General features: G+C 39.1%; 1 protein-coding gene across 5 annotated transcripts in view; it reads left to right on the top strand.

The window, feature by feature from the left end:
* Positions 1 to 12,580, top strand: part of Cntn1 (contactin 1) — a 291,216-nt gene that overhangs the window by 198,792 nt on the left and 79,844 nt on the right. For all 5 annotated transcript variants that reach the window (XM_021183311.3, XM_029469977.2, XM_085831994.1 and 2 more), the window contains 5 exons: positions 1,281 to 1,405; positions 2,005 to 2,122; positions 3,507 to 3,657; positions 5,396 to 5,523; positions 11,017 to 11,198. In XM_021183311.3, coding sequence (XP_021038970.1) covers positions 1,281 to 1,405; positions 2,005 to 2,122; positions 3,507 to 3,657; positions 5,396 to 5,523; positions 11,017 to 11,198 — 704 coding nt within the window. The remainder of the gene's footprint in view (positions 1 to 1,280; positions 1,406 to 2,004; positions 2,123 to 3,506; positions 3,658 to 5,395; positions 5,524 to 11,016; positions 11,199 to 12,580) is intronic.

Below are 12,580 nucleotides of genomic sequence, written 5' to 3'. Positions count from 1 at the left end.
TAGTGAAAAAAATGAAGCTAAATTAGATTTTATACTGCAAAGTGTACACAAAGAGACATGTGCTTATCCATGTATTGGGTTAATATTGATAGTCCGGATCTTTCACAAAATATTTTCTGATTCCTCATATGTATATATAATTATATATACATATATAATATTTATAATAATATACACATGACACTTTCTACAGAAAATAAACAAAATACAAGGTCTCATTTTCAATAAAAAGGAAATAAAATGGAGGTCTCCATGAAGAGTTCTCTCTCTCTGTTCCCTTCCCTATTTTCTTACCTTTGTTTGAGCTCCTTAGATAACTGAAATATTTAACCACACTGTTTCTTTTCACGTGGAAACATTCTTTTTCCTTTGAGGCAATTTCTATCATTTTCTCATTTTCTACAACTGCCAAGTAGATAAAAATAACAAAGGACTGACGTCCATTTCACTCAGCCAGGAGTCTCCCCAGTGAAGGCTGCTAAAGGAGCAGGTGTGTGGAAGTGAATTAAGGGTTTTGCTCATTTGTATACCTAAAGAGTAAGATGCTATATGTATCTCACAATACACAAAAGCTGCATTAAGCAGATAGTGTGTAATATGGGGACTGGATAAGGTCCTAAATGTTAACCTGAAAGTTAAAGTGTGTACACACACACACACACACACACGTATATATATATATATATATATATATATTAAAGTTATGGCTCAGATTGCTATATATATACTAGCAAACTCTGAGGAAGAGCTTTTTAAAACACTCAATTGTCATTTTGACATATCTAAAAGATTCAAGTTATATATAAGACTAATATCAATTGATTTAGTATTTTTTTTCTTGAATTAGCCTTTAAATTTGTAAATAAACATAATTGAGAGGGAAGGAAAGATGCTTCAAACGTTAAAAATCACTTGCTGCTCTTTCACAAGGCTGGAATTCAGTTTGCAGCCCCATGTCAGATGGCTCCAACTCCCTATAGCTCCAGTTCCAGGGAACCCAGTACCCTTTGGGGCCACCTGCATGCACGTGGTGCACATGAACTCATGAAGGCACACATATACACATAAAAGTTAAATTAAATGCTTCTAGAATCACAATTTCTACCTAAATTACAGTTGTCTTATCCTATAACAGTATGTGAATTTTATATGCTATAGACCCGCGCAAGCAGACACATCATATCAGATATATTCTCCAGAATAAAGCTAACAAAATGCAAATTTTATTCTCTTGAGATTATGATGGGTATTGAAAAACTTATATTGTTCCTCCTCTACAGCATTTCCTGAATGGGTAGAGCATATCAATGACACTGAGGTGGACATAGGCAGTGACCTCTACTGGCCTTGCATAGCCACAGGGAAGCCCATTCCTACCATCAGGTGGCTGAAAAATGGATACGCGGTAAGTATGTTGAAGAGCCTGGCTGTTCCTGAGTGCGTGTTCAGTCACAGGATGATCAGTAGAGGAAGGGTACTTGGGCCCTGAAATAGAAGAAAAACTTCCTCGAAAAATGAAGTGTCTTCTTTCACTTTCAACAGCGTTCTGTAATCTTCTCTTTACCTCTCTCTCTTTTTTCCTTATTTTTCCTTTGTTCCACTGCCCACCTTCCTATTTAACCATCTCCACTGACATTGTCCCCTCTTTGCCACTGTTCCCCTGAACCCCACAGAAACAGAGGTAAGAAAGGCGTGCTAAGTCCTATCCCAGCCTTGGTACAAGTGACAACAGTGGGTCCCTTCTCTACCTTCCCACTCTAATCTCCCAGCTGGTCCAAAGGGGAAAAAGGTGGACTCTCAGCTCTGTAGGATGAATAGAACAAGAGCCATTGGGCATGGTAAGTGGTCTTCTCCATGCCATGATCACCTCAGTTCGTGCATCGTAGGAGAGAAAGAGGGTGTATGACCACAATGTTCCTAGGTTACGCATTGACATAAAGCTGAATGAAGACTTTACATACGATCCATGTTCCTCAAACCCATGTACTTTATTTTACCCTTTAGTATCACAAAGGGGAACTGAGACTGTATGATGTGACTTTTGAAAATGCCGGGATGTACCAGTGCATAGCAGAAAACGCGTATGGGTCCATTTATGCCAACGCTGAGCTCAAGATCCTGGGTTAGTATCCTTCCTTATTTCTGATCAATGTTTATCAAACAAACAACATATAATACGGTGAGAGGATATCCAGAGCTTGCATTCAATCTTACTATACTTTGATTAGATGCACAGCACAGGTTGGTTACTTATTTATATTCAGGCTAAAAGAGCAATAAAATAGGCTCGTGAGGCTCAACCTTCCTAATGCCGGAAGACTTTAATTCAGTTCTTCATGTTGTGATGATCCCCAACCATAAAATTATTTTTGTTGTGAATTCATATCTGTAATTTTGCTACTATTATGAATTGTAATATAAAAATCTGACATGCAGGATATCTGAATAGACTAAATATTTGCTGTAAAAGGTGACTTGCTTTGAGGAGAAAAAGAGGAAACAGCTCTTGGGGCTTCCTGCAAGTACATAATCCCTCCCACCGTCAGTCCACTGAGCAGACATTAGAGTGAGGCCCTTGGATGGTTTTGATAGGTAGGTAAAGTTTAAGAATCACTAGACTAAATGATCAAGATTCACGTACAAATCAGCCTGAAAAAGCAAACTCCTCCAAGAGGGGCAGTATGCAGATGACTGGAATACATCATGTCTATTAATAGCCAAGGTGACTAATAGCAGTGGACTTGATGGGAGAACCTGGAAGATAAAGGGTATGCCATCACTGGGGTTACCAGCTATGAGATTCTGTGTCATGACTTCATAACTAATATTCTGCGGTACGGGTGACTTGAAGATGAGCTTCAGTTATGCCACGTGCTCCTTAACCAATTGTTTGGATTCGGTATTCATTTAGCTCTCTATAAGTAGGTCATGACGCCCTGGATTGGTTTATCGAAGAGTATATGCACTCAGTTGATGCTTAGTGAATAGAAAGTTAAGTGGGATTCCATTATTAATTGAAAAGAGTTTTCTGATTCAAATGTCAATCCTACCTGTTAAGTACCTGTGATGACACAACAGAATGATATCAGTTTAATAGATTTCAATCCTTCTGTTAGTTTGTCTTGAGGCAGGCTGAGTGTGATGGCTGTGAGCATGTCTAAGAATTTACAAGTAGCATGTGTGGCATGAAGAGTTCTAGCCATCTTTTTCACTAATTCCCTTGTAGAATTAAAAACAAACTGTTGGATTCATGATGCCCTTTAGGTGAATAGGTATATAACCTGATTAAAACTAAAATTTGATTGATAAAGTTATCAGCCATTACCCATTTGCACTGAGCCTATGTTACTAAATTATTAAATAAAAAAAATTTATGTATGAAGTGCCTAATAAAGTACCACTCCAATATTTCTATTGATTATTAATCAAGGAAACATGCCATAATCCAGAAGGAACGTTTTGATTTGCTAGCAAAGGGGAATAATAAACATTTGTTTACCTTATAGCTTTAGCTCCAACTTTTGAAATGAATCCTATGAAGAAAAAGATCTTGGCTGCGAAAGGAGGAAGGGTTATCATTGAATGTAAACCCAAGGCTGCACCAAAACCCAAGTTTTCATGGAGCAAAGGGACAGAGTGGCTCGTCAACAGCAGCAGGTCAGGTCAGAGGGGGATGTCACTGACGTCCAATGTCTTCTGAGCTCTTACAATGTCACTGTGTGCAGCGTCCTTAAACCTCTGATGTCAGCCAAGTGCTTTCTCACCCAGTCTCCACATTCAGTTTCTGATCAGTACTTTAACTCAACAGTTGAGTGTAATAGTCACTGTGTGAGAGAAAGTTCAGATGTAAGAATTTCTGAATGTTGTCATGTGTTTTCTATGTATATATGTATATATAATTAAATATTTGTAAAAGAACAAACAAATGTGAGTTGTTGAAAACAGTCTAGACAATGGTTAAATAACATATTTTGTATTTTACTAATGTTTTATTTATGCTATTATCAATCACATTATTAAAAGTTATTTTATCAGTTAATAGTAATTATATTAATTTTAAAGTAATGAATGTGTTGTTTTAGTAATTGATATATTAAATATTTAACGAGTAGTAACTATAACATTATTTGGATGAATAAAAGTATGAAAAGTAGTTCAGCAAAGCAGGGACTTCTGTGCCTGCTTCCTGCCTGTTTCATTTTCATACCATATGAAAAAGTATATGATGGAATAAGTATAGGAATTGCACAAGGAGGAGGCTTAGTCATTTTTCCATAATAGAGAGTTGTGTTATACAAGGATTATATATACTACAGTTTGTAAGATGACAGGCCGGTAGGTATTTAGCTTCAGCATCCACAAACCTGGTCGGTGTTTTGCACATAACGTTGCTGTGGAGATAGCACCGTTAGATGACAGGACCTTTAGGGTTCTATTACAGTCTCATTGGGACTTATACACATTCATATTACTAACTAAATTACAGCAACTGAAATGTCATTTTGTGATATAGAACTGTGGGGTCTTTGAATATGATGACAATCAATTTCAGTGGTGTGTGTTGGAGGGGTGTAACTAAAATTAGTATGGCCTTAGGAGAAATTGTTAGAGGTTACCCACTGTTACTTGACTGTAATTTTTACGTCTGTTCTGGCAAAGTAACAAAATGAGGAATAGGGAGTAGTTTGACAAGGACTTGAAGTGAGAGTAAAACATGCCAAGATAGAATAAGCCTCATAAGAGTGGTATTTATGAGTGGCAATGTTTGGGAAGGAAAAGAGAGACAAGGCTAAATGGAAGGTGGAGAGCAACTGAATGAGATACAGGCCTGAGTAAGGACATAGAGAGGGTGAAAGAAGGCAGAGAGACTTGGATTCTGCAGTCTTGAGAAAGACTGATAAGGGCCTAGGAGAGTGCTTTGGCCAAAAGTGCCTCTAAAAGGAGCTTAGTGTCTGCAAGAATTGGACTCATGGCAAAGTCCCCAGATGCCCAGACAAGATGGCAACAAGCTAGAACGTGTGGCCTTCACAAAACATAGTGACCAGGTTCTTTGTGCAGCACATGGAACAGTGGCTGACTATGTTTCTTCACATTTGAAGAAAGAGGTCTCTGCTTGGCTAAAATGTGTCATCTTTCTTAAAGAGGGAAGAATATAGATGAATCTTCTCTAGGATGCTATCTATAGGATCTAGGAAAGTAAGAACTCAGCTTTTTAGCAATTTGCCAATACTGAGAAAGAACATTTGAAACAAAGGTTAGAAAATTCAAACATTTTATGCAGGAAAATGTCTAAGAAACCGATATAAAGTATAATAATGTTAGCATAGTTAATGCAAGGTATAATAATAATGTATGTTATTAAATGACTGAATTTTTATTTTTTTAATTTCAACAGAATACTCATATGGGAAGATGGTAGCTTGGAAATCAATAATATTACAAGAAATGATGGTGGAATCTATACATGCTTCGCAGAAAATAACAGAGGAAAAGCTAATAGCACTGGGACTCTGGTGATCACAAGTAAGGAATCCTTTAATACTTGAGTCATGTTGTTCTCTTTAAGTGATGATGCTTATGTCTTACAGTGTTGCGTGTGTGTGTGTGTATGTCTGTGTGTGTGTGTGTGTATGTCTGTGTGTGTGTGTATGTCTGTGTGTGTGTGTGCATCTGCACATGTGTGTGTGCGTGTGTGTGTGTATGCCTCTGTGTGTGTGTGCGTGTGTGTGTGTGTGTGTGTGTGAGAGAGAGAGATTCAAAACTGAGCTTCCAATACAGTCAACATATTAATGAGTTCCCCTTTCAGAGGTCTTCAGGACAAATCTCTTCCTCTGGAGTACTGTCCCTGGTACTGGATGTGAGAGCATCTTATTCTTTTTCAAAGAGCATAAAATTATATTGTATTTTATTCCTCTTCCTCTTTAGAACTTTTTATTGAGATTGTTCTTTTTTTTTTCACTTTCATTTATGTATGATGGTTATATACGTATGATGTTCATCCCAATTGTTATAACCACCATCTAATATCATGCCCCCCCGTTACCCGCTTTCTCTCTAAAAGTCCTCTTCTCTTTCTCATAACTTGGCCATTGCCGATTAGCGATGGAGATCAGATTTGTTATTTTGTTAAGAGCTACTGAGTTTAACCCATGTCATCGTTTTGGGGGATAAGCTGGACATCTCAGTGTGCACAAACTGGCCAATAGTAATCCCTCCCCTGAAATCTGTCAGAAGCCAACAATTCCAGAGGGAAAGAGAGGGCCCCATAGGCTCAGGCTTGTGTAGCCTCATTGTAGACAACCACAGTTGTTATGAAGTCATGACTGCATTGTCTCTGCCATGCCCAGAAGACAGCACTTCACAGCACTTGTCCTTATTGTTCAGCATCTTCATTCTTTTCACCCTCTTTTTCATGGTATTCCCTGATATTTATAAATGAAGGTATACCTATCCTGATTATCACTGTGTATTCAACTGCCACTTATTTTCATCACTTTGAGACATCATGAACCTCTCTGTATGCACTGCCATCCATCATGGAGGTGCCTCTGATACAAAGCTAGGAGTAGCATTTGCCTTTAGGTATAAACATAAGGATGTAGAAGCCAATTTAGTACCATGACAACTTAGATAAACAAAAACATCAAGTTCTGTCCTAAGGTCTGAGACCTCCTAAGCTATGGGTTTTGGAATGGGTTTATAGTGATAGGTTTGCAGTGCTTCATGAGGGACCAGCCCCAAATCCAATCAGAGCAGGTGGTTACTCCCTTAACAATCATACTGCAGTTGCATAAGTGGGCACATCTTAGTTGACATATTGGTATTACAGGCCATAGGGTTTATAAGTGGGTAAGACTGTTGATGCCTCCCCCAGAACTCTATTTAGCATCTTATAGCAACCTGAAAGCTAGGCAGCAGGGGGAAAGTTTTCAGGCCCAGTTCCAGCTTCATTTCTCTACACCTTATAGCAAAGATACATGTTGTTTTTCAGCCATAGGTTTTGCAAACTAGTTATCATGAGAAAGGGCCTGCATTATTTGAGAGTCTTCAGCCCCTCTAACCAACAACTGATGAAGAGGTATCACATACCTGCCACTGTTGCTTGTTTAGAAACCCTTGGTTTTCAGGAGTAGCATTATCCAGACCTTCTAACTCTTGTGTGTGCTTTTCCTTAACTCAACATTTTTATTTTTTTAGGTAGTAAGTTTTGTATGTTCTTCCCCCGCCCACAGGTCCTTAGTTTTGATGAATATATCTTGCATCCTCATCTCCACCATCTTCCAACACACATCCAGATTAGACTTTCCATTCCCTAAATTTCACCATTTGGGTACCACCTGTGAAAGTCTATCCCCTCCCCCATACTTCAGTGGGATGGTCCCCCACCTCAATGGTCCATTTCTAGTTTACTTACTTCAACAGGTATTATAGTTCAAACATGAAAATCTGAAGATTTGAAGCTAGGAACCACATATAAGAGAAAACATACACTTTTGTCTTTCTGTACGTGGGTTACTAGTAAAGTATCTTTAATTTACCTGATGTAATTGTCATCTCAGAGGCTTAGTGCCCCCATTTGCTAACCTAGGCCTAGTCCTAGAAGCTTCTAACCTCTGTATAATCTTATCTAGGCCTAGAATGTTTTCATCCTCTGAGCCTTACTCCTGAATAAGCTCACTTTCTAGCTCTTTCTAAACTCTGGTTGGCTGATTCAACTCAAATTCCTCTTCAAGCTGACTGATTCAATCTGTCTTCACTCTGGGCCTCTGACTGAATTGCTCTGCTTGGCCTCAAACTAACTCTGACCATCTGTTTTGATCATCTGGCTCCTTCTCATACTCGGACTCATCTGTCTTCACCGGTTTCTAGCTTGTTCTCTCTCTGCAACCTGTCTCAGTAAAACTGCACCCAACTCTCTGCACTGCCCGTTAGATAGCTTCCCTTTCCTCTCTCTTCTTGTGAGAGTTGTGTATACCCTGTTGTGTCAAGTCATTCTCTGATTCATCACTTTGTCTGCCACTCAATTAGACATCAGTTTCAAACATGGGGGCTTCCTTCTACAACGTAACTTACCTTCATTGTTTGGGATTAAAAGTGTTTATTAAGGGTGTGTCTATGTTCTAGACAGAGAGATTAAAGCTACATGATAAGGGCTGAGCCTCACCACAACTAGAAGCAGGGTATTTAGTAAGTAACACAATACTGGCTTTCACAGTATGACATCCTGCAACTGGTAACCTGGCTCATTGTACTTCTTTTGTGTAGTCTCACCAATTCATCTGCATTTTTTTTAAATTTTGCTTTGTAACTGAATAAAATTCTATTTTGTGTGTGTACTTCAGAGTTCTTCTTCATTCACCAGATGGTGGGCAACTAGGCTGGTTCTGTTTCCTAACTGGAGAAGCAGTAAACATAGATGTGCAAGCATCTCAGAAGAAGAAAATAGAATTCTTAATAGGAGTATGTGCAGGAGTCGGGTAGGGGAGTTCTAGTCCTGTTTTAGGAAACTACTGCACTTGTTTTCATAGTGGCTACCATGGGGTAAGGGTTGATTATTACCTCTACCCTTGTTAACATTTGTTCTCATTTAATTTCTTGATATAGGCAACCTGACTAGGTTGAGAAGGAATATTAAAGTCGTTTCAACTCTCATTTTCCTGATGACTAAAGTTATTGAACTTTTCTTTAAATGTTTATCAGCCATGTTTATTCTTTCTTCTGAGAAGTCTCTTCAAATTGATTGCCCCTTTTTGTATTGGGTTATTTTGTTGATGTATAGTTTTTTGAATTGTTTATGTATGTTAAATATTAACCATCTGTCAGATATTTAGCTGTGGTTTCCTCTTCATTCAATTAATGGCTTTTTTTGCAATATAAATGCTTATTAGTTTTATGAGATATCATTTGTCAATTGTTGGTCTTAGTTCCTGTGCTACCAAAATCCTATTAGAAACTATTTTCTGTTTACATTTGTTTAGGATTCCTTTGCTTATCCTTTTACCATCAGGTAGTGTCTATCTTTGGTGGGGAGTTGCGTTTCTTGGAAATAGAAAAATGGTGAATACTGTTTTCTAATCCAGTCTGCAAGCTTGTGTTGTTGACTAGGAAGTTGATATTCAAATGTATTAGTGGGAAAAAATGTGTGTTGTTTGTTGTCATTTTGCTAACTTTGTGATGTTTCTTTTCTTAGTGTTCCTTTGTGTAACCTGCCATTGTTTCCATTTCCTTGTAGCTTCTTAGACATGCTTATTTTTCTCTTCAACCTGAGTTATTCCTCACTCTTCTCCATAGGGGTGGCTTTAGTCTGCTTTTATTATGGTTTCCAAGCAGCTAGGATGAGGGTCTTAAAGCCCATACCCACATTGACATACCTACTCCAACAGAACCATACTTTCTAATAGTGCCACTCCCTGGGCTGAGCATATACAAACCATCACAGAAACCAAAGAGCCTATTGGGCTTCCTTGGAGAACATATGTGAGGGTTTGCTTTCACAAATGTGGGTGCTCCTCCCTCAACAGGACACACTGGAAAAACCTTTATCTAGTAGAGGTGATGATTTCCCACAGATGCATAGATGAAGCCTGCCCCCCCCCCCAGTCTCTCCAGTAGTTGCTATCTGAGCCACATGCAATTAAAGCAGATATTTATACAACAGGTGGTAAGGAGCAGATATATATTCAAGTAGTCTCATGACTCCTCAAACCTCTATGAGAGGGATAAACAGTTAACAAGCCCAGGACAGATAATCAATTTTGCAAAAGGCCTAGCTGAGTTCCTCAAAGATGAGGACCACTTATCCCAGAGGACAGTCACTCACAATAGGTCTTTTTATACTGTCCCAGAGATTTTGTCTCTTTTGTTTATGGGTCTTTTAAAACTTATTTTATTTGGCTGAGTAATCCAATTTCTCTTCCTTGCCTTCAAGCTCTGATATTCTATCTTCTGCTAGATATATTTTATTAGTAAGGCTTTCCATTTGGGCTTTTTATTAAACATCCTGGAGTTTTCATTTCAAATTATATAAGTATATATATTCTTCAGTATTTATGTATTGAATTATATTTTCATAAGTCTTGAGTTGTTCTCATTTTATTGAACTACTTGTGCTTTATTGACTTTCATTTTGGCATTTATTTATATCTCTTTTGAGCTTCTTAAACATATCTATAATTGTTCTTTTTAATTAATTGTCCTGTCATCTAAGTTGCTTTCATTGGGGATCACTAACACAGGATTAATAAGTTTTGGAGGAGGCAGGCATGCTGTCTTGAATTTTGTGTTACTTGTTCTGTGTGTGTGTGTGTGTGGGGGGGAACCTTAAGGATGATATGTAATTAGATTATTCATTGTACCTTTTGGTAGAAGTGTCTGACCCATATTTTTTTGAGTGGGCTTTGAGATCTGAATTTGTCAGGTTTTGGGAGCACTGAATGGTACTCAAAGTTCAGTCTTAGGCCCACCCAAAGCTTTTGCATGACTGGGATAAGAGAGGCTGTCCTAGCTCAGCTAGAGAAAATCACAGCTTCTGACTCCACCGGTGGGCAGTCTATAGAAAGAACGTGCTCCTTAAAAGCCAAGGTTAGCTTACCAGAGGAAAGAGTGACAGCTAAAGGTGGGACACACAATTGTTCAGTTTAAGTACCCAGTTTGCAACATTGAGGTCCCTGAGAGCGGGAGGTAAGAGCTACCTTTGAGGTGAGCAGGCTGTCTGTATGCATCACATCCTCAGATGGTCTTAGGGTCCAGTCACATGGAAAGATGCAGGCAGTACTGTGTAATGAGCCTGCATTTGAGGCAAGTCGTCACATGCTGGCATTAGTGGCCAAGAGGAAGGGAGAAAGTAGGATTACCTGTGAATCAAGCAGACACTGTTCACAGTCCTCAGATGGCGGGGTTAGAGCTCCAACGTTGACTTTAATTCTTGCACAGTACCAGATCAGCCAATGTCTCGAGTTTTACTTCGTCTCCTGTGTTTCTTTAACTGTGACTTACTTTTCTTTTGAAACCCTACAGATCCCACACGAATCATTTTGGCCCCAATCAATGCTGACATCACTGTTGGGGAAAATGCCACCATGCAGTGTGCCGCGTCTTTCGATCCTGCCTTGGACCTCACGTTTGTGTGGTCCTTCAATGGCTACGTGATTGACTTTAACAAGGAAATTACGCATATCCATTACCAGAGGAATTTTATGGTATGTGTCTTCTACTTCATCTTACCAACATCCTAATAGTTCTTCTGTGTCTGTGCTAAGACTTCAGTTAAGGATCAGAGACGTAGCTTAGTAGGTAAGTAAGCCACCAAGGCTGTGGGCCTGAGTTCAATCTTAGGAACCCATATAACAGAAAGAAGGGACCAAACCTAAAAGGTTGTTCTCTGGTGGCACATGTACCATAACTTACACACACACACGCACATGCACACACACACGCACACACTCGCAAACACACACACACACTCACACACACACGCACACACACACACACGCACACGCACACGCACAGACACACACACACACGCACACACTCGCAAACACACACACACACTCACACACACACGCACACACACGCACACGCACACACTCGCAAACACACACACACACTCACACACACACACATACACGCACACACACACACACACACACGCACGCACGCGTGCGCACACACACATATATAAATAATTAAAAATTCAGAAATATAATAATATTTTACATAATTTTAGTTTTATAAGGAGGTGACAGTCATGTGAAAAGCTTTTCATTTTTCTCAGATTAATCATGGTACTCTAAAACATTTATAAAGGACTAATGTTAAAGAGTTTGGTAGGGATATTCTCAAATATCTACTGATCTTTAGGGTTTTTTTTTTTTCCCCTTCCATCATTATATGATTCTTGTATTGATGTGAACGCTACCCTACTAAATTTGTACCCAAGGTCAGGTCCCAGCAATTTCGTTGTAATTTGAATGAGAGAAAACATTGAACTTATTCCAGGTTATAATGATCGTTTTAAAGTAATTTATTTCATTCTGTGAGTGTAATAAATCAATGGAATATATTTGTTTCAAGGCTTGAGCTAGTCTGCAAGGTTTGAGAAAGATTAAATGGTTAATTCTCAGAAGTGGAAACTGTACATTCTCCAAACTTTGGGAATTAACACAGCGATCAGAGACTAGGGAGACAGTTGGGAAACAATGCAGGGCTATCATTTCGGGGATTAACAAGCTGCTTAACACTGGCACAGGACAAATTGGCTCTCCTAGTTGCTACCATTCTCCTCTCTGAAAAGGTTACTACTTAGGAACTTGTGTATCTGTTTGGCACGTGCCCTTAATTAATATGTGCTGAGCTTGGCTGGCCTCAGTGGGAGAGGAAGTGTCTAGCCTCACAGTACAGAGTCTTCAAGTACCAGGACTGGGGCAGAGGGTGGGGGCAGGGGGGATACCCAGAGGGCCTCAATCTGCTCAGAGGAGAAGGGGGGGCTGGAGGAAGGATTGTGGCAGGGGGTGACCAAGAGAGAGACAGTGAGTGTGATGTAAAGTAAATAAATAAAAAATTCAATTAAAAGAAAATGAAG

This window comes from Mus caroli, unplaced genomic scaffold (genome assembly GCF_978045245.1).
Source record: "Mus caroli unplaced genomic scaffold, Mus_caroli_1 scaffold_16, whole genome shotgun sequence".
Lineage (NCBI taxonomy): Eukaryota > Metazoa > Chordata > Mammalia > Rodentia > Muridae > Mus > Mus caroli.
This window is presented reverse-complemented; position numbering and strand designations above follow the sequence as displayed.